This window comes from Neolamprologus multifasciatus, chromosome 9 (assembly GCF_963576455.1).
Source record: "Neolamprologus multifasciatus chromosome 9, fNeoMul1.2, whole genome shotgun sequence".
Lineage (NCBI taxonomy): Eukaryota > Metazoa > Chordata > Actinopteri > Cichliformes > Cichlidae > Neolamprologus > Neolamprologus multifasciatus.
Window position 1 is genome coordinate 5,407,229 of NC_140447.1, and position 26,897 is coordinate 5,434,125.

The 26,897-nt window shown below is 42.4% G+C and overlaps 2 protein-coding genes across 5 annotated transcripts in view; both read left to right on the forward strand.

The window, feature by feature from the left end:
• palmdb (palmdelphin b) overlaps nucleotides 1-26,897 on the forward strand; it is a 70,510-nt gene that overhangs the window by 34,195 nt on the left and 9,418 nt on the right. For 2 of the 4 annotated variants that reach the window (XM_085172662.1, XM_085172663.1), the window contains 2 exons: nucleotides 24,091-26,437; nucleotides 26,520-26,611. In XM_085172662.1, the coding sequence (XP_085028788.1) occupies nucleotides 24,091-26,437; nucleotides 26,520-26,611 (2,439 nt within the window). Of the gene's footprint in view, nucleotides 1-2,750; nucleotides 4,459-14,396; nucleotides 14,498-24,090; nucleotides 26,438-26,519; nucleotides 26,612-26,897 lie in introns of those variants that run through there. The other 2 variants (XM_085172664.1, XM_085172665.1) reach the window with 2 other exon arrangements.
• On the forward strand, nucleotides 7,466-14,000 carry LOC146510879 (uncharacterized). The gene is made up of 2 exons (XM_085172723.1): nucleotides 7,466-8,008; nucleotides 9,534-14,000. Exon 2 carries the CDS (start codon nucleotides 12,536-12,538, stop codon nucleotides 12,974-12,976), a length of 441 nt encoding a protein of 146 aa, XP_085028849.1. The 5' UTR covers nucleotides 7,466-8,008; nucleotides 9,534-12,535; the 3' UTR covers nucleotides 12,977-14,000.

Here is a 26,897-nt window from a genome sequence, read left to right on the forward strand (position 1 = left end):
TTACATAGTGTTACTCAACTTAGACTTCATGGTTAAACTGTTGTTGAATATGTTATTGAGTTTGTTGAAGATGCTTCTTCCAGAGGCCTGGGACCTACCACAAAGCTCAGGCAACATACCAGGGGGATACTTCCATTATTCCATTTCCCAGATTATATCATTATTTTTCCACAGAAAATGGTCCCTATGACCTATTTTATGACGTGGTGATTAAGAGTCTATAAATCTGTTGTAAAAAGCACAGGCAATTAATGCTGAAGCAAATCTTAATTTACTATTTTAGTAATAGAGCATAAAATAAATATTGTAATTCCAGAATTATCAGTGCTGTTTTGTATTTCTAAGGTGCTGGCTGTACTTTAGAGCACTGAAACTGTTTATTGTCCCACAACCTGATAAAGAAAGTTTGTGACTTTGTCACAGATCGAAGTGAAATTAACATGCGTGATTCCACAGGAATTCTTGGTGTGTGTCCTGTGTTCTCGTAGCTTCAATTTCAACAGTGTAACATAGACTCAGCAGCAGATTAGAATCAATTACAGTATTTATACATTTTTGATATCACCAAGTGAATACATGCATGCACAGTTTGCATTTCAATGGTTGTAGTAAGACAGACTGAAGCAGCACATATCAAATGCATTCCCCCAGCATAAAATTATATTGTACGTAAAACCTTTTGTTACTGTAGTTGTTTCCTGTCCATTTCTGATGCCTTAGTTGTAGGGATACAATTGAAGAGTGAAACCAAATCAAAGGACAATATGATTTTATCTGATTTAGTGCAAGTTTGTGGACAGCATTAGGGAACACACACATAAAGAAAGGTGTTATCATATGTGGTTATTCCAACTGGGTCTTCAAGACGCACAGGAAAGAAGGTCAGAAACCAACTGGGGAGAAACAGAATGACAAATGGAACGACACTGTCATCCCTTATGTAGCAGGTCTGTCAGAGAAACTCTAAGCACAACATCCCAATGCACTTCCGACACGGCACACCCGTAGATGGAAACTAGGTCTGTTGAGGTCTGTGGAATTAACAGGCTGAGTGTGATGTGTGGGACCCAAATCCAAACGCTCGGAGACAGAATCATCTTAATAAAGGCAAACCATTCATCAGGCTGATGACCCACGAACAAAAGACTAAGCATAAAATACAAAAAGAAACCAAAGTATATCAATAGAACTTAGGAACATAAACGATTACTCAAAACCCAACTCTAAACACAGAAAGAGCCCGACCAGAAAGACCAGAACCATGACAGGTAATCCAAGGACAAAACTCACAAACAAGCTAAGCAGGATAGTGTATGCTGAGGGGTGCAGGGAGGAGAGCTTAAAACTTCTGCATTGGAGAAACTAAACAGCCAGTCCATAAACAAATTGCACAACATAGAAGAGCCACCTCAACAGGACAAGAGTTAGCTGTACTGTACGGATACAGGTCACTCGTTTGAGGATGCCAATGTTTACACTTTGGATGAAGACGACAGATGATTTGAAAGAGAAGGAATATAGACCATGCAGTCCTCAGATCCCTTCCCAGGTGCCTCAACCCATCAGTTGACCTTAGTATGTCACATGTCTCACAGTGGTTTCCTGTGAAACCCCTGGTGTTAATAACTCATGCCTTTTTTCATACCCTGGCTCTTGTGATGACGCACATGATTGATAGTGGGTCAGTGACCCTCTTCAGGGTCAACCCCCACTAGTGTTTGAATACCTGGGACTTGTTTTTAAAAGTAAACAAGTCTTTTGGATGAGAGGTGAAAATCACAAAATTTCACAAAAGTCCACTGGCTTTGTTTCCAAGCTCCTTAGCCTACTGTGGCCTTAATGACTGAGAACCTACACAGACATATTGGCCTGTAGTGTTGTTCACCACATTCCCACTGAGTTCTTGATGATGGCTCTTAGGGACTTGTTCATCTTGTACAGTTCTAAGCATCCCAGGCATTGAGTCGCAGGTTTTCTTGTAGTCGATGGAGATGTTCAGCCCGTTCTCACTCCCGAGGCGTAACATGCCGACGTTTTGTCACGTCCCGCAGCGTTCCTGAGGAACGCGAAAGGAGACCTTCGGCGTTGTTATGGTACGCGGCGGGTTATGGCCGAAATCCAGTGCAATGACGCTCCCGCGGTAATAGACGTTCCAGCCCTGTATTCCAGCCCTAAACCTAACCTTATCCCTCGCCCTAACCATAACCTTTTTCCTGAGCTTAACCATGACTGTAATGATGTTAAATAGCGTGTTTCTAAGCGATTTGAAGAAAAAGAGCGAACATGTGTAGATTGAGTCCATACGGTTCTCATATTTCCTCATTTTTTTCGAGGTCGTCATTTAGGAACGTGGTGGGTAGCCGAAAACGTAATATGTTGATGATTTGTCACCTAGCGTAAAATGTGACGCTTTGGGAGTGAGAACGTGTTGAGATGTTGCACAGGTTGCTCAGTCTGATCTTGCAATCTCGAGTACCCTCTCTGTCTACTAGCAGCTGGTGCTTTTCTCCTGCTGGTTTCTGCTAGTCCATTTCTGGGCTCATGTATTGAGCCATGTGCCTGTTCATCTTAGCCACTATGACGACTGCAGGAGCTTTCATGAGGTGCTGAGGGAGGTTTTCTGTCATTAAATACAAAGAAAACTCTTCCAAATCTAGCATTAGAAGAAAATTCAGCAATATGAACTTTATTTGAACAATATTCATTGTCCAGTACATGTCCTAAGAGTTCATCTATGTCTTTCATTCCAGCTACATTTGCGATGAAGATCAGTGTGGAAAATGATAAGAAAACAGGCAAAAGTCATGTGGTGTCAGCTTCAACCATCATCCCAGAAACCATCCAAAAGAATGGGATAAAGGTGTATGATGATGGGCGTAAGTCTGTGTATGCACTGCACCCAGGGACAACTAAAATCCATAGTGAAACAGTGATGACCCCTGCAGAGGTAGAAGAGCTTCTGCATCAGGCCGCTGATAGGAATGTACCTACTGAGGTGCAGTACCATCTACCTGTCTATTCTGTACCCTATATAGGGACGAATAGGCCATCAACACCAAGGAAATCAACTAAATCACTAACAAACTTAAAACCCAGCCCCTTACAAAATGGATCTCTAATCCTAAAAGAGAAAAACCACTGCAGCCAAGGCCTGCAGGAACAAAAATCCCCAAACAAAACTCCTCTATCGAGTCAAGACTCGACTTTAAAAGTACGAAGAGTTGGAGAAGGGGCCAAACTGCACTCTCAAGAGCAGGCCCAGTGTGAGACCTTTCTAATACCCCAGTCACACTTTAGCACCAAGTGTCCAAGAGCATTCGCCAACAGCACGACAGATACAAGCAGTCCAAACACAGCAGCGCTTGTTTCAGTTAAACTCAGGCCTGAAGGAATGCCTGGACCCAAAGAGCCAGTCTACAGAACATTAGATAGATCTAGTTCTTCACTCGTCCACCATAAATTTGATCCCTTGCTAGGCACCTCAGGTGACTCTAACAAAGATTTACCCTCTTGTGCAGAAAATAATGTCTCTCTGAACCTTGTCAGCACTCTGCCAGGGGAGCTGACGTTAGAACCCATATCAATGATCTTCATGGGCTACGAGAATGCTGAGGAGGAGGAAGACATTCAAGCGGAGTTGGTGATTATTGACAACAGTTCTGATAATAACGACAATGATGAGGATGAAAATGAAATCAACAGGGAAGAGTATCTTTTATACCACCCACAGGGGTACAGAAGCAAAGTATTTCAACCCAAGGTGCATATAGCTAAGGTCATAGAGCTCAGAGACATTACAGATACCTAAAGAGACCAGGAGGATTTAGGACTCCACAAGCCAACATTCATCCACAAGCATGGAAAGCACAGTCCTTATTTACAGAAGTGGTCAAAATGGAGAAGATGAAGCTCAATCAAACAGGAAAATGAGAAACTGAAATGGGAATATAATTTGTTAGGTGACTTTTCTTCCTAATCATTTCTTTGATTCTTTCTTTGTCTTTTTTTCTGGTGAATGTGTTCATGCATGCATTTTCTGCTGCCAAGCCAATGTAGTACTTCTCAGCCTGCCAATCTTTAATTATAATAAATTGTGATTCGTGCCATTATGAAACCTTAACTTCTCTTGAGTGATAGAAACACCTGATGGACTTTTTGTTTATTAGTAACTGTGCCACTGGAATTTAAATTTTATCATTCAGTTCGTTTGTTGCTTTGTAACTGAGTTGCATTAAATGGTACTGTGCTGTGAATCAACCTGCTCATACCTTTGATCTAAATTCATTTGTTTGGTCAAGTCTATGTCTTAAATTTCTGATGGCAGTTCTCTACCAAATGTCCTTGTTTCTAGTGCACTTTAGGAGTTGGAATGGGAGAGTCTGGTATTGGCGGGGCATAAACATGTCAAAATATTAAAACCTTTGTTGTAAAAATATTAAATATATCATTTTATTATGATGTCCGTGCTCATAATTTAGTCAGCTTGAACTTTGATTAGATGATTTTACCTTTCATTTAAATGTTTTCTGAATATCAAGAATATCAGCTTTCTTTGGGACTGCACCTGCTCACTCCTTTTTTGTAAATAGCCTTTGTGTTGGACTTCATATACCATGTTTTCTGCACTATAAGGCGCACTTAAAATTTTCTCAAAAATCGACAGTGCACCTTATAATTGGTGCGCCTTATGTATGAATTCTGGTTGTGCTTACTGACCTCGAACCGATTTTATGTGGTACACAGCGCTCAAAAATCTATCAGAAAAATGTTTTAGTACGACTTTGCTAAGCTACGAAGCTGCACCGCTTGATGGATTGTCGGAGCATTACGACTGCCCTAGTCAGGAGCCTCGCGGAGTGATCTGGGTCCTAAACTCTGTCTGCTTCAGGTCCCAAAGTCAAACGAACACTGTGGCGCCAATGAGAGTTACAAACTGTCTAAATTCTTTCACCTTTAATAAAATGATCAGCGTTGCTGCTTTTTAGTTTAGTTAGCAGGAAGTTAGCTCGCTAGTTAGCTAAACATGATATAGCATGTTCTGACTGAGAGATTTCTGAAACAATAAAACGTACAGCTCTGCTATCACTTCCAACATAAATGAAGACAGAAAAGTAAACAGCAGTGACGTTTGTAGGGTTACTGAAGTTGGACAAGCTGGTATATAATGATGTGCTACGTCAGACGTTCCCAAAGTGTGGGGCCCGCCCCCTAGGGGGGGCGCAGAGCCATTGCAGGGGGGGCGCGGCATGAAAAGGGAAAAAAAACAAAAAAAAAAACCAACGCTTGGACACTGCTAGCACGGGGCGCCCACACAAACGCAAAGCAGGAGATGAAGCATAGCTGAATATGTTTCCAAACCAACTTCATTCTAAGCCAAAGACTAGAAAATATGGTGAAGCACATCTTCCCTTTGGTTTTACCTGCACAAGTGCCGAGGTAGGTCTCCCTGCAGGATTGGTTTTCCCTTCGTCGGGAGCAGCGCTGGGCTGTTTAAATCAGGGACAAACAGTATCCCACATTCTTGATTTGTAGTTCACAAACACTTGTTGTAATGACTAACTACTCCTGACATGTTGGAGATGCTAGCTCTTTATACAGTAAAGTTACAGTGGGATACAAATAATATCAGGCTGATCCTGCCACAATTTGTTCCCCCGGTTCAAATCACGGACAAACAGCATCCAACAGTTGTTTATGTTTTTGAACCCATTTTGCAGAGGGATTTTTTGAAAAATGTATTGATAGCAATGTTAAATATTATTACACAGGAAAAAAAAAAAACAACTACATGTAAAATAATTACACCGTGACGCCTCTGCCTTTGGAGGACATGTTCTTGCGTGCGTGCGCGCGCGCGAGGGGGGGGGGGGTGGGGGCGCGAACATTTTTCTTGTAAAACAAGGGGGGCCCAGCAAAAAAAGTTTGGGAACCACTGTGCTACGTGATCACTAGCTACACAGCTATGTTAGCATACTAAACACAGTGAAGCTGGAGGATGAACGCTAACTTTTTTCCACTTGATAAAAGTTAATGTGAGGGATTCTGATGGTTAGAGACAAATGCAATCGCATGGCAGGATGCTGTAAACGGACCAAACTTCAGTCAGGAGAACAACTGAGATAATCCATCCACAATACGAGGTTAGTCATTAATATACTGCAACAACATGGGAATAGAGCCGCTGTGATAGAATACAGCATTAATGAATCAATGGTACAGAAGTGGAGGAAGCAAGAAGAATGAGTTGAATAAAGTTTGATTTATCTGACTGTTTTGTTTCGCTTAATGTGCCTTATAATCCAGTGGGTGTGGCCTATATATATATATATATATATATATATATATATATATATATATATATATATATATATATATATATATATATATATCAGTGTTGGGGAGTAACGGAATACATGTACCGCCGTTACGTATTTAAAATACAAAATATGAGTAACTGTATTCCGTTACAGTTACCGTTTAAAAAGGTGGTATTTAGAATACAGTTACTTTGTTGAAATAAATGGATTACACGGCGGTACTTCCCTGTTTCATATTGTGGCGGGTCAGGACTGTTTGGGTTTTGTTTGACAGCTATGTTCTGTTGTTCCAGGCGGCAGCGTTACGTTGCCATGGTTACAGGGTGACGCTCTCTCTCTGCGTGTTTCCTGGGTGAGAGAGCGCCTGTTGTTGTTGTTGTGCTAAGCTAACAGGCAGAATGCTACAGGTATAGCTCTAAAGAATGTAGCATCATAGGCAGTGTAGTCCGTGCTGCAGGGAGAATGGACTGCCATACCCGTTATGTGTCTGTGAGCGAGGGAGGGAGAAAAAGGAAAAGTACGAGCTGTCATCGAGCAGAAACGGGAGCTGGAAGCATGTAAATATAATAATAACCACTGCAGCCAAGAAGAGAGCCTGACGAGCCCAGTTGTAAGTAAGCTATTAAGACTCGACTGTACACCGTGTTCGTGTTTTCCTCTGAAACAATAAGTTCCGTTGGAGCAGCCTTTCAACGCCTCTCTCTGTCTCTAGCAAGCAAAGTTGACCCAGACAACAAAGTAAAGCTAGTTTTCAGCTACGAGCCGACACGAACCCACCGTATTAGCCAGAGGTCCCTTTACTACGGTTCGGAGTCGCGGACCTTCAGTAACAGTAATAAATCACAGCAATAGTACATTCATGTAGTTGTAAACAGCATGATAATATATTAAGTAATCCAAAGTATTCAGAATACGTTACTCTCATTGAGTAACGTAACGGAATACGTTACAGAATACATTTTGGGGCATGTATTCTGTAATCTGTAATGGAATACATTTTAAAAGTAACCTTCCCAACACTGTATATATATGGCACTGTGTGTGTATATATATATATATATATATATATATATATATATATATATATATATATATATATATATATATATATATATATATATATATATATATATATCAGGGACTTGGGTAGCTGTACTTTTCTGCAACATTGTGTGCTGTAGAGCTCAGGAGGTAGAGCAGGTCACCTACTGATCAGAAGGTTGCTGGTTCAATCCCTGGCTCCTCCAGTCTGCATGTCAAGTGTGCATGAATCCATGCGTGTGTGAATGTAGTTAGAAAAGCACCCAGTTTAGAGACGGTGCTTGTGAGAATGGGTGTGATTGGGTGAATGTGGCATGTTGTATGTATTCGAGTACTCTGGGAGAGTAGAAAAGTGCTATATGACAATCAGTCCATTTACCTCTCGGTCCCAGTACACACCATTTGCCTCTTCCTTCTAAAGTTGATCATTAGCCCTCTGTTCTTGTTCACATGCAGATGATTTCTCTAAGCACTGCTCCTGCCTGTCAATAGCACATGCAACCTCTGCAGAATGAGCACAGACTGAGCTGTACTGACAGTCTGAGGAGACAACACAGTACCCTGTGGAGCTCTGAATTTCACTTCACCAAATCACACACACAGTTTCATGGTACTACACTGACACAGCTCCTCCTCAGATACTGTGGCCTGTCTGTCAGGCGTGATCCATGAAATGGTGGATGAATTTAGTGAAATGTCCTGTAGCTTCTTCTCTCTCAGTATCAGTGGCTGAATGGTGTTTAAAAAAATCAACGAAGGCAAGCCCCCCCAAAGACTAACCTCTTTGCTGCATCCAGTCCCAGATTTGGTGTGTATGCTAACTGCAGAAACTCTATAGATGTTTTCACCTGTGGTTTTAGCTGCGTCAAGAAATACACGTCATCAAAAGTGCTGTGAGGGCAGCTGGTGAATACTCATTAACTTCAGATGTTCTCAGATGATCATGTACTGCTCCACTAATGTTGAGGTCGAATCTCTGAGCTGACAGAAAGTGCGAGGTACGTTTTTACTGCACTGACAGTTTGGCGTCATTGTCAAACTGAAAAATGAAGCCGTAGCACGATGGAAAACACATCTCACTGTAGTTTTCTGTGTTTATACTTCCCCAATAACCACTGGCTCAAACGCAGCCCCAAACCATGACACAGCCTTTTTAACTGTCTCCTGACCTCCAACATACCATAATTAACTGAATCAAGATGTCAAATTTGGATTCATCCCTCCATAAAACGTGTTACCACTGACTTTCGTGAGGCTCCAGTCTTCATCCACAGTAACAGGGTGTGTACCATGGTTTCGACTCCACGGGATCTCGGATCTATCAAGGAAAGCTAACATCACAGCTCTGTTGGATAAGGTCACTTTTCCTAAGAAGGATAAAAATGCTCCCCCTACAGGTGCTGCTGACCAACTACAGCAGGGGTGTCCAAACTTTTTTCACTGAGGGCCACATACATAAAAATATAGGAGGGGCCACTTACTAGAAATTAGGTATATAACCTTAACTTTAGTGTATTAAAGTTAGAAAAATCACTTAAAAGTGGTCAAATGTGTTATATTGTTGAATATAATTAAAGACAAACTGCCTTCATCACAGCTTTCCATAAATGGATCTTTATTGATTTATTCAGAAAAAGCTTTGGTAGCTCATTCTCAGAACAGCAGATTTCTTCTTAGACTGAAGATTTACAGCACAGAGAAAAACAATAAAGATGGGACGGGTACATTTCAAGTTTGTTATTTAAGTTATTAGGCTCAGCAACACACCTGTTAACGTCCGTTTGAAACCGTTATCAACATTAACAGACTGAACTGGACTTAATAACAGGAGTGCATCATTTTAGTAAATTATTCTGGTGAGTATCAGCTGGGTTTGTAAATCGGGACATCCAGCCGCGGTGCTGATCCGACGCCACTCGTGGCAAAAATCAAATGTCACTTGATCAAGGAGCAGATCTGCATCAGATGAGATCAGCTGACTTTGCGTGTGCGTGCGCAGTGCATATAAAGAAAGTGTTGCGCAAAACCAGGGTGGTGACAGAATTGATGCACATTATTGATATTTGAAGCATGTGTACCTGCACATGCATGCTTATTAACACACGGGTACTGTGGGATATATTTGTATATATAGCTCGAGCTCTCGTCCACTCCCCGCAAAAAAAAAAATAGCAGCTGTGCGGCGTCTGTGGCGTCGGTGCTCTCATCACCTGCGATGGAGTAAACATCAAAAGCACAGCTTTATCAGACAGTTGCAGTTTAATGTTGGCTGACGAGTCTTCAGTGCGTCGCACGACTGGATTTCTGGACATGCTGACGTTGTTGAAGTCCTGCACTTTTTCCACATTATTTCGGTGACTTTAACGAGGCCGTGTTTTATGAGGTCGCCATCTGAAAAAGGCTCGCCATGTCTCGCGATGAGTTGGGCGACCTCATAGCTGCTATTGGAGCCTTTTCCTGGACCTTTTGAGCACGAAATAAATACTGTTGCTGACCCTGCAGGAGAGCTACTCTTTGCTTTAATTTCTGCTCTCGCTCAGCACCAGTGTCGGATGCATAGGCCTGATGTTTGGTTTCATAATGACGTCGTACATTATACTCTTTCATAACTGCCACAGTCTCAGTGCAGATCAAACAGACACACTTTGTCTTGAGTTCTTTGAAGAAATCTTCACTCTCCCACCGTCTCTGAAGTTTTCTGCACTCACTTTCTTTCGCTTCTTTGGTTCTGACCTGTTTAGTAACTTGGGGGTAAATTTCTTCTGTGATTGTCCTTTTTGGTGGAGCAACTGCCTTGATCGACAGTAGCTCCCCCTGGTGTTAAAAATAAGAAGTGCAACACACTCAAGCAAAGGTTGAAGTGCGGCCATTCATTTATTTATTTATAAAATTACTTGCGGGCCCTGAACTACAGCTATACACAGAGACCTTTTTCACTAACATCTTCACAGCAGCAGATCAGAAAACAGCTGCTTGGGTTAAGAGACTGAACGATTTCTTGACAAAATTTCTTCGCCGTGCTGTAAAAGACTCACTGTCAGTTTTGCAAATGCTTGATTGCAGTTTGCAGCAGATTGCTGCTAAGCCTGGCCCAACCAGTTATTAGGTTTACGGGGAATCTCTTTTCCCCACAGGGCCACGTGGGTTTGCCTTCGTTTAGAAAGTGCCTTTTGTGTTTACTTCTGGTATCTTTGTCTAATATTTACATTTGTTTGATGATCTGAAGCATTTAAGTGTGAGCAAACATACAAAGAAATAGGAACTCAGGAAGGGGGCTTTTTCACACCACTATGTCACAATGTTACTGGAGACCAAGAGATGAGTAAGTATCTGGTTAGACACAAACACAAGCACCAGGAAGCTTACTGCAGTTCGGTTATTGGGTGTGGATGTCAGGATTGGTGTTGGTTATGAAAAGAGTCTCTTAATGAAAATGTTGAAGCTTCTCAGAAACATAAAAGTGTCTTAAACCAGTTTAACATAAACCAGTGGCCTTGGAAACACTTCCAGTTCTCTGAAAGTCTGTGGGTAAATCTAGGACGAGCTAACACTTTCCTAAAGATATTATGGTCTCACGTGCTAGTTTTAAGTCATATTAAAACAATATGCAGTCAATTTGTAAATGATAGTCATTATAAAAGACAGTAGTAGCTGATATTAAAGTTCTAATGTTAAGCCACACAACAATAAAGTAACAGTTACCGTTTTTAAAAGAAAAAGAATCTTTAGATGCTGTACAGAAGCACAAAAATGAGGCTTAAGCTCATTGATCTGGTAACTCAAACTTTAATTAGTAAAGACTAATAAATAAGAACAAATAAGAAAAACTCTTTTCAGCACTGTGGCCAGGCTGACAGAGAGTCGGTCTGTTGAGCAGAGGATTTGTTTAAACTTAAGAACTTCATGAATTTCTTCAGAAATAACATTTTAACCATTAAAGAAAACAAATCCTTACCAGCTCACATAACTTCTTATTATCAGGAATACCCAGAATAGAAAAGAATGGCCCTTCATTGTCATTGTACATGGACAAAGAAATGATGTGAGCTCCACACCAACTGTACAGGAATCAAATATAAACAATCAGACATGAGGAACAGATAGAAAACAAAGGAACACTTTGGAGAACAAAGTGCTTGGAAGCAGTGCAAAAGGACTCGGTCTGAGTATTGAGTCCATGTGTGAGTGGCCTCAGAGGCGGCCTTTACTCAGACCATGGCTCTGATTGGTGAGGTGAGTGGGCAGGGGTGTGGGGGGATAGTGTTTTTTTGTCTGGATGACCCAGGGGAAGAAGCTTTTAGTAAGTCTGGAGATGTGGGACCTGACTGACCTGAGGGGCTGACTGGAGGGGAGCGGGTCAAACAGGTGTTGGTGTGAGGGCTCACCTGTGCTGGCTTTGCTTCGCCTGAGACAGGAGGATCTGGCGAGGGCCTGTCAGAAGGCAGACCATGATTTTTTTGGTGTTACTGGCCCTCTATGCAGCCTTCCTGCTCTCAGTCGTGGCCCCCGATGAGCGGTAGAAGCCAGCTGGTCCAGGTTATTCATCCTCAGGGCAGAGAGGAAGATGCTACTGGGCCTTCTTCACCCCGGCGATGGTGGTGTGGGTCCCCATAAACCTGAAGGTGCAGACAGATTCGTTCTGATCGGTCTGAGCCTCCTGACGTCCATTATGAGTTCTTTGGTTTTAAGGATGTTCAGCTTGAGGTTCCTGTCTGAGTACCAGCCGGACAAATCCTCCACCTCTGCCCTGGTAAATGCTGCACCATGTCTGCTATTATGGTGTTGAACGCTGTGCCGTAGTCCATGAAGAGCATCCTCACGTGGCTCTTCCTGTTCTTCAGATGGTTCAGCTCTCTGTGAACGCTGATGGTGATCCTCTGTGAACTTCTCCCCTCCAAACTCTCCCAGCTCAGCGTGTCACCAGCTTCCTGTCAGACAGGAAGCAGCAAGTGAGGCTGGGGGAGATCACATCTGAAACTCGGTCCCTCAGTATTGGTGCCCCTCAAGGATGTGTCCTCTCACCACTACTGTTCTCCCTCTACACCAGTGACTGTTTGCAGATGACACCACCGTCATTGGCCTCATTCAGGATGGTGATGAGTCTGCATACCGGCAGGAAGTTGAGCGGCTGGTGCAGTCAGCACAATCTGGAGCTGAACACTCTTTAAACTGTAGAGATGACAGTGGACTTCAGGAGACATCCCTCAACTCTGGTCCCCCTCACCATATCAGACAGCCCTGTGTCGACTGTGAAGACCTTCAAGTTCCTGGGTACCACCATCTCCCAGGACCTGAAGTGGGAGACCAACATCTACTCCATCCTCACAAAGACTCAGCAGAGGATGTACTTCCTGAGACAACTGGGGAAGTACAGTCTCCCACAGGAGCTGCTGATCCAGTTCTACACTGCGGTCATTGAGTCTGTCCTGTGCTCCTCCATCACAGTCTGGTATGGTGCAGCCACTAAACAGGAGCAGACTGCAGCGGACTGTACGGGCAGCAGAAAGGATCATCGGCGCCCCCCTGCCCTCCATCCAGGATCTGTACCTCTCAAGAACCAGGAAACAGGCAGGGAAAACCATCACAGACCCCTCACACCCTGGACACAGACTCTTTGACCTGCTGCAACCAGAACCAGAACCACCATCTACCGGAACCAAGTTCCTTGTATGTGTCTGTGCATATACATGATTCTGAGTCTGAGTCTGACCTCCCTGGTCTAACAACACAGGAGAAAACAAGGCTTCCCAAAAACATTGGGGAGCTCACTCCTACTCCGCACTTCACACACATGCTGGAATAAGTAAATGGCTGCGTTTGCTCAGTCTGGACCTGGGAAACTGCATGGAATGCTTCCACACCCCAAACGCCGCGCCTCTTCCATCGTCCTGTATTGGTTATGTCCACAGAGGGAGCCAGTTACAGCAGGCCCATTCTTGATTGATCACAGCACAGAAACAGCTTCAGTGAAGGTTACACATGATCTTCTCTGACAGTGGACTGTGTGCTCGTCCTGCTAGACCTCAGTTCACTGATACTGTTGTATTTGGCCATGACAATCTTAGAAATGGTGTCCTGTCAGTCTGTGTGTCCTCGCCTTGGCCTCAGTGAGATGTGGCCAGGATGTCCTTTAATGCAAATATTAAACAAATACAGAACTGCTTTCTTGTATTTGTGCATCATCTCTGAAATTAGAAACGTCCTGTCTCAGAATTATGCTGAAAACCTATTTCATGTATTTATTACTAATCACATGATCGTAAAACTGAAAAGCCTTCAGTTAATCCAAAATGCTGCAGCAAGAGTCCTGACAGGGACTAGAAAGAGAGAGCAGATTTCTCCTGTTTTGGCTTCCCTTCATTGGCTTCCTGTTAAATCCAGAATTCAAAATCCTGCTCCTCACATACAAGGTCTTAAATAATCAGGCCCCATCTTATCTTAATGACCTTGTAGTACCATATCACCCTATTAGAGCACTTCGCTCTCGCTCTGCAGGCCTACTTGTTGTTCCTAGAGTATTTAAAAGTAGAATGGGAGGCAGAGCCTTCAGTTTTCAGGCCCCTCTTCTGTGGAACCAGCTTCCAGTTTGGATTCAGGAGACAGACACTATCTCTACTTTCAAGATTAGGCTTCAAACTTTCCTTTTTGCTAAAGCATATAGTTAGGGCTGGACCAGGTGACCCTGAATCCTCCCTTAGTGATGCTGCAATAGGATGATAGCATGATACACTTGTATGTGTTTGCTCACAGCAGGTCTTCTGATGGTTGGGGTTTTCTCTGCATTAGTGTGGGGTCTATAGCTTATATAAATAAAACCAAACTGAAGTGACCTGAACTGAATTTAATTTAGGTTTAATTTCAAAGATAAGTAGTGAAATTTAAATTCATGTTCCTCCCAGAGAGAAGAAATAAGCACGTGTTTCAGTCCCAGTGTAGATAGAACGAGTCCAAAAGGACAGGATGATCTCCTCTCAGCTCGACTGTGTTCATCACAGAAAGCTCAAGTATTGGCTGCCAGTGCAGCCCTCCTTCACCATCTGTCCAATCAGAGGCAAACGCAGCCATGCAGAGCTGCCAGTATAAAGCTGCACTCAGAAACAGAGCAGAGCCCTCTGCATTAGCCTGCTCCCCTCTCTCAGGTAGGTCCATCCACACACACCAAGTTTACCTTTGTTAGCGTGCAGTCAGTATCATCATGCATCATCATCATGCAGACAGTATCATCTTCTAACATGGACATGACGCTGTTTGTTGATGTGGTGATGCTGCGGGGGTTAAACTGTCCTTGAGGAGAGATGCTTTTGTTCTTGATGTTGTTGATAGAAATCTTATTCTCAGCTTTGACTTGCGTGCTGACATTAACTGTAAGATTCTGCAGATTGTATTTAGTGTGTAGGTGAGTGTGCTTGGATGTGTGCTCACTCACTCACAGTTGTTCCTGTGGAGTGTATTCTGCTCTGGAGGAAGCAGCCCAGTGTGAGGTTGGTGAGTGGCTGTGTTTGAAATTCATTTGTATGAATTCAAATTCAAAGATCTTTTCTTATTCTGCAGAAAGTGATGTAACACAGTAACATCAATGATTGTGAACACGTTCAGAACTCTGAGTAGAAACAGCTCATTTGTGTTTTAACATGGATATAGGGATGAATTTCATGAACACACACAGTGCTGTGAAAAAGCAGTTTGGTGATTTGTCACACTTAACACACTTTCTGATCATCAAACACATTTTAATATCTTTTTAGATAAAATAACCTGAGTAGATACGAAATGCAGTTTTTCAGTTAACAGAGAAAAAGGCTTAAAAAGGGAAAATGAATTCAGCCTTAATAAATGTTTCAGTGGGCAAAGAACAGCTTCATGAGATGACATCAAACTGAAGTCTTTTTGTTCATTTGAGCCACTCAGAGGTGGAGCTGCTGGTGTTTCAGCTCCACAGCACACGTGTGCTTAACCTTCAGGACATGAACTGTTGCAGTGACTCATCGGTTTCTCATGATTTCCTTTAGATGCTTTTGGATCTTTTGTTCCACTTCACTTTGTCAGAAAGCTTCTAAGTGATTTCTTGATCCACAGGTCTGCTGATAATCATGTCTGTGTGTAGATCCAGGCATGATGAAGGAAATCTTTATTTAAAACTGGAATATGTAAGTGTGAGAAATGTGCAAATAACTAAGAAGTCATGAAAAGGGCAAATGTGTTTTCACAGCATGTGTGTGATCATGTGTGTTGTGCCACCAACGTGCTGAATGCTTATTATTAACATCATGTGTGTCGCAGCTCTGCCTGCCCTGACCCCGTGTTGTCATGGCAGATGGCTGTGCAGTGATTGGTTATCATCAGTCACACGTGAAGAGAAAAAACATAATCGGAGCAAATATTTTCATTTCACGAGTGCAACTGCTTGTAACTTCAAAAACCCACGCAGGTGTCTGCTCCGTGCACTTAGAGTCAGGTTAGACTGCACAGCCGTCCCGTTCATCTGTACAGGATTACACAGCCTTCATGGTTTTAAAAAACAAAACCAGGATCAGGTACATCGAGCTCCTGTAAACTCTGGTCAAAATACAGAGTCTGCAGCAAACACTGAGCAGGAGAGACCGGTGATAGATCCACACGTGCACAACACAAATAACAAAGTCGTCAAACTTTACCTTCAAAACATCAACAAATCATCAAAAAGACACAAAGTTACTGATCAGTAGCACAGATCAATCTTTCACAGTGATGTTTCATAGAGATCTGATGTTATGTAGCATTAATATAACACAATGTAACTAATCAACTGTGGTTGACAGTGAAACAGCTCCAGCTGTGGTTTACAGTTTAATGCCTCAAGTATATTTAACACGTAACATTTGTACTTCTACTTCAGTGAAAGTGTCTTTTACAGAATGAACATATACTATTACTACTTTTATATTCAGGATAGTTGATAATCAATATTTGATCAAAGTGTTTTCTTTATGGAAACAAAAATTACTAATAAGCACAGATCAAAGCACAAACAGCTCTTTAATGATGGTCCTGTTAGTCTCTTTATGAACACTATTAATTCAATTCAATTCAATGTTATTTATATAGCGCCAAATCACAACAAAAGTCGCCTCAAGGCGCTTCATAGATACAGAGAAAAACCCAACAATCATATGACCCCCTATGAGCAGCACTTTGGTGACAGTGGGAAGGAAAAACTCCCTTTTAACAGGAAGAAACCTCCGGCAGAACCAGGCTCAGGGAGGGGCGGAGCCATCTGCTGTGATTGGTTGGTGTGAGAGAAGGAAGACAGGATAAAGACATGCTGTGGAAGAGAGACAGAGGTTAATAACAGATATGATTCAATGCAGAGAGGTCTGTTAATACATAGTGAGTGAGAAAGGTGACTGGAAAGGAAAAACTCAATGCATCATGGGAATCCCCCGGCAGCCTACATCTACTGCAGCATAACTAAGGGAGGATTCAGGGTCACCTGGTCCAGCCCTAACTATATGCTTTAGCAAAAAGGAAAGTTTGAAGCCTAATCTTGAAAGTAGAGATAGTGTCTGTCTCCTGAATCCAAACTGGAACCAAAATTAAGATTTTAAATAAACAAATACACAAACCTATCAAACTCAAATAACTGTAAGAAATATTTGAGCAGTGACAACAGACAGCAGATCAAAGGCAGGACACCAGAGTGACGGATCCACAGACACACTGAAGTTAATCTGCCGTGTAGTCGCACACAGATAACCACAACACATAAAAACCTAACACAAGTAGCACGCAGTGGCTACAAGCATTGCATGTAATTTGCTCTACTATCCTTCAGATTGACACATGATGACAGAAACCTGTTTAATCAGAAGCTCCTCGTCAAAGAGAGCCGCTCACACCGTCCTGTTTGCAGAGGAAACACTGGAGCCCACAGACAGCTGAGCTCTGGAGCCAGATGTTTAGTCCTCACCGCCAACATGAGCACGGCCTGTATCTGATCACATTTTTAAAGGTTCAGTTTACTTAGTTAACTAAGAAACTAAGAACTGACTTGCCAAGCTGTCCTTTGATTTAATGCAGTAACTGTCCATCAAAGTGAGTAGTTCCTCCTTCCTTTGAGCCTCCAAACACTGAACATGAACATTAAACTTCAGCAGCACAGCTGAACAGCCTTTCCTGATTCCTCTGTTTACTCACCAGTGTTTCTTTCTAACGGTTCATCTGATGTGAATCGTATTGTGATTTATAAAACAATAAAATGACCAAATATTAAAAGCCTGAAAGAAATCTGTTGCTGTGATATAAGCTGAACACCAATCACAGGTGAGCCCTTTGTGGGAATGTGGAGAAGTTTTTGTCAAACCCCACAATTATAAATGTGACATTTAAAGAAGAACAAAATGTTTGAGAGGTTGCTCAAGAAGTGTGGAAATAAATGGTTTTCTGATAAGTAGACAATCATTTAAGATGATAATTCAAAAAGCTCTTTTTTCTTTGTTTGGTTTTAGACATTTTAGCATTTCATTGTATTGGATCTAAAGCCAGTAGTTAATCCTCCACGCTAAAGCACCTTAAGGTGACTGATTTGGCGCTATATAAATTAAACTGAATTCATTGGTCTTCCTTCTCTCACCCCAACCAATCACAGCAGATGGCCCCGCCCCTCCCTGAGCCTGGTTCTGCTGGAGGTTTCTTCCTGTTAAAAGGAAGTTTTTCCTTCCCACTGTCGCCAAAGTGCTGCTCATAGGGGGTCATATGATTGTTGGGTTTTTCTCTGTATGTATTATTGTAGGGTCTACTGTACAATATAAAGCACCTTGAGGCGACTATTGTTGTGATTTGGTGCTGTATCATGACTCCCTATGAGCGAGCACTTTGGCGACAGTGAGAAAGAAAAACCCCCATTTTATCAGGAAGAAACCTCCGGAGCCGTGACCAATGGGGATGAGACAAAGCCACTGCTTTATAGATCCCATATATAGACAGTATATATATATATACTGTATACGGTTGCTCTCCAGAATTAACAATTTCTCTCTCACCATCAATAATTCGCTGGTCCCTATCTCTCCCTCTGTGAAAAGCTTGGGTGTCCTTCTTGATAGCACATTATCTTTTAATTCACATATCAATAATGTCACACGTGCAGCATATTTTCAACTTCGTAATATCAATCGCCTCCGCCCTTTCCTCACTCCTCATGCCACTGCCATTCTCGTCCATAATCTTGTTATCTCTCGACTTGATTACTGTAATTCACTATTATTTGGCCTTACACAAAAATCCATCAACAAGCTCCAACGTGTCCAGAATTCTGCTGCCCGTATTATTACTAGGACTTCCTCTACCCACCACATCTCCCCAATCCTGAAGCAGCTTCACTGGCTCCCGGTTAAATTTCGCATCCATTTTAAAATAATCCTTTATACATTCAAGGCTATTCATTCTCTCTCTCCACCATACCTCTCCGATTTAGTACAGATGTACCTCCCATCCCGGTGCCTCCGATCTTCATCTTCTCTTTCTCTCTCCGTTCCTTCCGCTCGTCTGATCACAATGGGGGGCAGGGCTTTTAGTTGCTCTGCCCCTCGACTTTGGAATTCCTTACCCCCTGACCTCAGAAACATTACTTCATTCCCTCTTTTTAAGTCCACCCTCAAAACTCATCTGTTTAAAATTGCCTATGTTTAAACCACTGTATGTTCTTAACTTTTATCTGTTATTTTTACTATTATTGTGTATATTTTCAGTTTTTGTGTTTTTATCTGTTGTACAGTGTCCTTGGGTGCTTTGAAAGGCGCTATTTTTAAATAAAATGTATTATTATTATTATTATTATATATATATATATATATATATATATCTGTATACAGAGGAGGACAGTTTGCTGAATATTTGATAACATTTAAATCAGCAAAACAATGAATGAAGGAATGTCTTTTCCAGAATCATCCAACCACCAGCAGCAGTGAACTCTGTTCTGGCCTAACATCACACTTCCTGTTAAAAGGGTTTTTTTCTTTCCCACTGTCGCCAAGGTGGTGTATGGTAGCTGTGTTGGTTTCTCCCAACGATTACAATCTTTCTAGAGATGCAACACATATATGGTGCTGATGAAATCTGAGAGAACATGAAAAGAACAACACAGCTGGAGTCCAAACATTTTTGTTCTTCCTTTTAAAAAAGGAAATTTGGGGATTTCACGAAATCTATCCAACACTAATCCGTGACTATTGTTGAATGTATTGTTTATACTAACATGAAGAATGCTTTCAGAAAACAAGCCCATCTGTATCAACTGAATATAAAAAATACACAAAGCTGTGCATCCAGTGGTCAGATAATCAGATATTTGTCTTGTATTCTCTGAGTGCTTCCAACACTGTTGTGTTACAGCTACTAATGAAGAACTAATTACTGCTTAACGAGGTGTTGAAAGTGACAGTCAGACTGGACAGTATATCCTTGCCAAAGCTCATTGTACAGCCAGGGATGGAATAAAAGTGACGCCCTTCAACTGCTCTTTAGTTTTAGCTTCCCTGTTTTCCACCACATTACCGAACATTAGCAGTAACCATTCACACACATTGTGTGTTGTCTTAGATCCAGCTTGTGTTAAATCTATGGCAGGTTTCAGTGTAGGACTTAATACATGTCGTGTTTCACTGCTTCCAGTCACATTTAACAGGCTGCTGATGAGTTGTTGCGGGGGAGGTGGAAGTGGAGGAGGTGACAGCTGAGCATTGCAGCATGAGTGCCAGGCCTTTCAGTGGTTACCATGGCACCAAGTCTGTCGCATTCATGTGTCGCTACAGGAGAGTGTGTGTGTGTGTGTGTGTGTGTGTGTGTGTGTGTCACTATCCAACTGCAGATGAAACCAGATAGAAAACCATTTGTTTCATGGTCGTAAGGTAGGATGAGACTGACACACAAAGACGGGGTCTTCTACAAACACTGGACTCAGCTTTGAGGACATGAATATTACAAAGTGACCAAAGTACAATTAAATATTCCTCCTTGTTGGTCCTAATTATAGGTAGGAGGGAGGAATTTTAGCCACATGTAAACAAGCACCGCTAACAGAACCTAAAGCCTATAAAGGGCTGTGGTCCCAAACCATACCCCACCTCGTTAAACCTTACACCACACTAAGACTACACGGTAAATTATACAGTTAAAGAAGGAAAAGACAGCCATGAAGTCCATGAGTTTCATTGTTGAAGTTTCTAAGGACCTGTAGTAGGGATGCAACGATACCAATTTTTTCAAACCGATACGATACCGATACTTGGATCTGAGTACTTGCCGATACTGAGTACAAAAACCGATACTTCTACCACACACACACACACACACACACACACACAAATGCAATGAATTGGAAGACAGTTTTTATTTTATTCTCTGTTGATAAAAAATAAAATTGTAATAAAATGACCACAAAAAAAAATTCAAGTGAAAAATAAGCACTTCTGTTAAATTATTGCAGAGTCTCCACATTGTAATTTAACAAAATATCACTGAACTATTGGCACTGTCTCGAGCTTTCAGAATAATAAATAAACACTTCTGTTTATTTATTATATTTCATATCGCAGCTCGAGTATGCTGAGAAGACGGTGCAATCCTATGTTTTCCACGACCGGCATTGGCTGGTCATCCAGAGCGATAAAATGAGTCAGAGCCTCTGTTATTTTAACTGCCCGTGATTTTCTCTTGACATTTTTCATCGCTTTTCCAAAACCTGAGTTAAAGTTGGCTGTTCCACACTGCTGACATTTTGTTTAGCCTAGCTACAGCAGCCTCCAGTTTCTCTTTTTTATCTGGAGCTGCCAGTCTCACTCGTCTAACCCTGTGCCTGTTTAGCGCCGGATGTCCCCCTAGTGGCCAATCTAAAAAACTACAACAGAAATGACAAGCCACCCTCTGATTAATGAAATAAGTTAGTATCGGTTCATGGTATCGGTTAACTTTTACGAGTATGAGTACACACACATTTTACAGTATCGGCCCCAATACCCGATACCAGTATCGGTATCGGTGCATCACTAACCCATAGGATTGTGAGCAAACAGGTGTTGGCCACCGTGTGAAACATCCGTTAAATATTTTCTCACTCTGGAAAGTTACGGCCAGGGTCAGCAGTATCTTCCAGGAAGATGCAGCTGATGATATTTTTTGCACTTTTTGCTCTTTGAAAAGCCATTTTTGTCTCCTGCAAGATGGAAAACTCAATTTGTTTCTTCTGTTTGATTCATTATTTTCTGTCTATATACATGTGCTGCTACCTCGTTTGTAACAAGTAGCTGACTGAGTTATTCTTGCCTTCTTATCAGCTCAAAGCAGTCTGGACGTCCTCCTCTGACTTCTGACATCAACAGGGGGAACTGCTGCTCACTGAATAGTTTATTTCAGACCATTCCCATGGTTGTACATCAATAGTGTCTGAATTACTCACAGCAGCTCATCTGCATCAACAATGATCTTTCTTTATGTTAAGGCTTGGTTTGAACTTCAGTGAGATGTCTCAACTGTAGCTACGTGCCGACACACTTTGAGTTGCTGCTGTTTTAAGACTGTATGTATTTTCTTTGTCTGTTGTCTCATGCATATAGTTCCACATGTATCGTTTGCTTCTGTCAGTGCTATCAGTTTTGAAACAAATCCTTCACGTTTCATTTTTCTGTCTGAACACTTTTTCTCTAGCTTATGTTTTTACACTTTCACAGAACTATTTCCAATGTCAGCAAGGCTTCTGCTGTGAGAACTGTAATAACATCAGCAACTTAATGGTACTATGAACGACAACACTTAAGACGAACTCTGAGGCAATCACACAAGTTACCATGACGTGTGGAATATACCATTGTGATGCACTGTTCCCCGCTGTTGATCTGCACAGCGGGGAACAGTGCAGATGTTCCCCGCTGTGCAGGGAACATGCCAGCAGTCCCCAACACCTGGGCCATGGGCCGTGAGAGCTGAGGCTCGGGTGTGAAATTGATGGTTTTCAGGGTTTTTATCGTTAACTCTGTTTCCCTGGGTCTTTTCCCGTGTTGCAGTTGTGTGTCTTATATTGAAAGAAATGTTTACGCGTTACCATAGCGACCAGAGAGCATTAAGGGGCAGAGAGAAGGTGTTGCTCTCAAAGTTGTTGGCGCGTTTCAGGAGGCCGCTGCTAATAAAGTTACACAGTTACACAGTGAATTCGTGTTTATTTACAAAATACCACAGCTTTTGTCTTAATCGTATCGTTTTATTTTGTTGAATTTATCTGCAACATCTCAAAGGCCGGTCCATGAAAATATTGTCTTAGATTAGAGATTAAAGTGGTCACAAGGTTGGGGACCGCTGCTCTACGCCAGCCCACCACTGAGAGTGGATATAGATTCAGGAGTGGAGTAACCATCTGCAACCTCTAGAAAAATGTACCGAGACAGTCTTGTTAAACATCTGCTGCTCTCTAGCAGGATGATGAAGATGAAGTGAGGGTGGATGCTTCTGCAGTTGCCTCATGTGCCCCTTTGAGAAAGCACTTCGGTGACAGTGGGAAGAAAAAACTCCCTTTCAACAGGAAGAAGCCTCTGGCAGGACCAGGCTCAGGATGTGCTGCAACAGGAGAAAGACACCCTGTGGAAGAGAGCCAGAGATGAATGATAACTAATGATTAAATACAGAGTGCTGTATAAACACATAGGTGGCCGTAACATAACAGTGGCCATAGCAGTTTTGTTGGTTATCAGAATACTTTATTATTCTCTAAGGAAATGATGTGTTACAGTTGCTCCAGACAGTCACAGACTGAACTAATTAAGTACATGTTACAGAGTTTACAGATTTAAACAATAGCACTAATATATAAACTGTACCGTATCACCCACAGGATGATCTGGTACTGTAAGGTCATAGAAATAGGATGAGGCCTGATTACTCAACACCTTGTTTTCCATGAGAAGGATTTTAACATCTGTGTGGCAGAATGGGCCAACGTGACAGCAGAGCACTGCATCGACTAGTTTCTGCATACAGGAGGCAGCTTGAAGCTGCCAGCATCAACAAAGGCTTTTGTGCAAAAGATTAAATACATTTTAGTAAGCATATACTGTATCTTTTCTGTGTGTTATTTCTAATTTAGTTTTAATAACAGGAACGTTTGCAGCTTAAATACATGCACAATTGATGCTATCCTTCAGTAGCAAAGCTAAGAAGGCACTGTTGTGGCTGATAGTTTGAATGTTAGTGTATGTAGGAAGTAGCATCCTGGCATCTGTAATGGCAGTGCTCACTTTTTCTATTTGTTTAACAAACATGTTTACAGACAGACGTGTGCACACAGACACACAAACACACAGGGAGAGTCTTTTGTATTGTGTACATTTCTGTCACGCTGTTTATACTTTTGTCTTTATTATTTGGTTACTTGTGTAACTAAACAGCATGTATAGGGCTTATGCTCTGAACATGCTACATTTTCCTATGACAACACAAGATTTCAGACACATGTCCTGATGTAGCAGCAATCAGCCCCACAAAGCTTATTAAAGTGTGTGGTGGTACCCAGTCCTGTAGTCTTACATAAGGGTAGACACAATAGACAAAAATACTCTCTAATTTAGCTGCTTTTATATGCTGCCTGTCTTTCTGCACTGACTGACAGAGGAAACACAAACACACCTATATATGTGTGTTTAAAACAAACAAACAGCAATCCTCTGCTCTAAAAAACAAATCCTTCTCTTATTCTCTTCTCTCTCAGACGGCGACCTCGGTGGATAGAGAGGCAGATGGAAAGGCACTGAACAAAGGTTGCAGCACAGCTGAGGATCACAACTCCATGTCCATCACCATGGAAACAACAGAACAATCAGCGTTGGAGATGGAGTGTGAAGTGGATGTCGGTATGGCTGATTCACCTAAGCAACAGGACTTTATTGCAGATGACGAGCTTGTTTGTTCAGCGACACCGCCATTAGTCCCGGAGTCTCCGTTGGAAAAGGTAACGCCTGACACTTTATTAACTGACACGCCAAGCAGTAGAGACGCGAATGACAAGCGTGACTGCTCTGAGCCCGACGTCTGCACTGAAACGGCTCGTCAGAATCAAAAAGAAGCTTTGGTTTTGGAGCCGGGCTGTGAAGAGCTCAGCAGGAAGGAATCAGTCACCTCATCTGTGTCCGACCCACTCTCCAGCGTAGACAGTGTGTGTGAGAATGACCCCCAACATAAGAGGAGGAAAACACCAGAACTAGATCCAGAGCAGGAGCAGACCCCGGAGCTAGAACAAGATGCTGTACCAGTACGAAGCCCAGAGCCTGGTGAAGATCCCGAGGAACTAAGTCTTGAACTAGAGCAATACCCTGAACCGGAGCAATACCCTGAACCAGAGCAATACCCTGAACCGGAGCAATACCCTGAGCCAGAGCCATTCCCAGAATCAATGCAATTCCCTGAACCAGCACTAGACCCTGAGCCAGAGCAATACCCTGAACCGGAGGAATTCCCTGAACCGGAGGAATACCCAGAACCAGTGCTAGACCCTGAGCTAGATCAGTATCCTGAGCCAGAGCCTGGGGCTGTTGACAATTATCTGCATTCTGAAGAAGATGGCTATCTAAATCTGGAAATCTATAAAGACCCAGAGGCCCAAGAACTCATATTTGAACCATCCGTCACAGAGGAGTCTATGTTAGCACAGTGCATTAGAGAAGAAGCTATGTCAGACGTCTCCACCGAATCCTGCCATGAACCTGGTCCTGATGAAATGGAAGAATGCCTGAGAGTTGAGATTGCAGCAGCATCCTCAGATAGTGAGGCGGATGAAAAATGGAGAACGATATTCTCCTCTTCTATTAATAGAGAAGATGACGATTCATACTTGGATAGTCTTCAGTTGAGTGCCCAGGAGCTCTTTGTACAAAAAGCTGAGATGACAGGTGCTGAAGACCAAGACAGCAACGCTTTTCATGAAGTGTGTTTCGAGGTCCCGCAAGTGGAAGACGTTCTGGAACAGCCCGAGGTTGACATGCCTTTCCCCAGCCCTTCACAAGAGGTTAAATATAACCCGTTAGGCCTTCAAGGCTTGTCTAAAATATCTGAAGATGAGAGTGAGAATGGTAAAGACGCCAATTATAACCACATCACTCACCAACCGCACATCAGCGTAGATGCAGTCAAGAAGCTACCTAAAGACTTCTGTGTGATACAGGAAACCAAGAGTGAGAATGTTAGTACAGAGCACGTGGACTTCCAGCTGGCTCGGAAACAGTGGCGGGAAATGGAGGAACAAACCAAAAACAAGGTAGTCTTACCTACAACCAAGCAGCTGAGCTTCCACGGCAGCTACAGCTTCATGTACACTCCAGTACGCAACATTGACCGACCTCACAAGAAAGCACATGATCTGGAAAACTTAGATCTGGTTGGGGAGTATCCTCACACCCAGTTTAGCCCCTGCTCAGAGGATTCTGGTTTGGATGATTCCAGCTACAGGTCCCCTTATGATGACCCAGAAACAGTTGAAAGGGATATTCGCATATCACTGGAGAGGGAAGAAAATTTCAAAAGGGAGAGGGGCCTTTCCAGGATGGGCAAGTCAACTGATTGTGCACCATCGAGAAGTATCCCTAGATCAATAAGCACTCCACTGACGCCGTCATTCGTCATCACCTCCTCACCTACCAAGGAACCCCTGAAACATGAAATGTCAGCGAACAATGTAATCATTCTGGACCCTAGCAATGACTTTACCTCTAGTCCCAGGCATGTTAAAGACAACGTGAATGCTCAGTCTAGTGAGTGGCACTCCAAAGAGACCAGCTCCAGCGTCATCATCCTGGAGACGTCCAATTTGATCATTCGCAGTGCCTCTGAGTTCTCTCTCAGTAAAGCATGTGAGCAGCCCCAGGAAAAAATGTTCCTGAACAACCCGTTTTTCAAACTACGTTCAAGAAGCTCAATATCCTTGGTGGATGAAGAGATCAAGATGGTAAAGCAGAGGGAGGACGAGCTGAAAAAGGAGAGGGAAACTCTGTATGCCAAAGACAGGTTCAGCGCAGAAAGAGTATTGTCAAACCGCATGGAAACGCTGACCTTTAATAACTCAGGTATGCTAGCATGATATTCACCATGTTTTCCCTCCATTTGCCTAAGTTAATGCTAATTATCAATTGTGGTGTTTCTTATTAGTTGATGTTCCTGTGAAGTGCAAGTCGTCTCCATCTTCACCAATGAAAACCACCCACAGGATGGATCGTGCTGCTCTGTCGTGTGATCACAGAGTGAGTTCTTGATAAAACATCTTTGAATTTCTTTGTCATCAACCAAAACATCCAATTTCATGCTTTGCATTTCATATTTGTACTGTCATTATGAAACCCAAGACTTGATAAATAAGCCCAAATATAATGTGCTCATTGTCTCATTTATAGTGTAAATAAGATATGATTTACTAGTAATTTGTGTGACCTCATCTAACGTGAGGACTATTGTTGCCTTATAAACATTTATAGATAAGTGTAATGTCTCTGGCCCGTGATATGTTGACACCGCTGCAAGTGATGTCGC

What these genes read in the sequence shown, in the direction of transcription:
- LOC146510879 (XM_085172723.1), top strand. Translation starts at nt 12,536, where the DNA reads ATGACAGTGGACTTCAGGAGACATCCCTCAACTCTGGTCCCCCTCACC.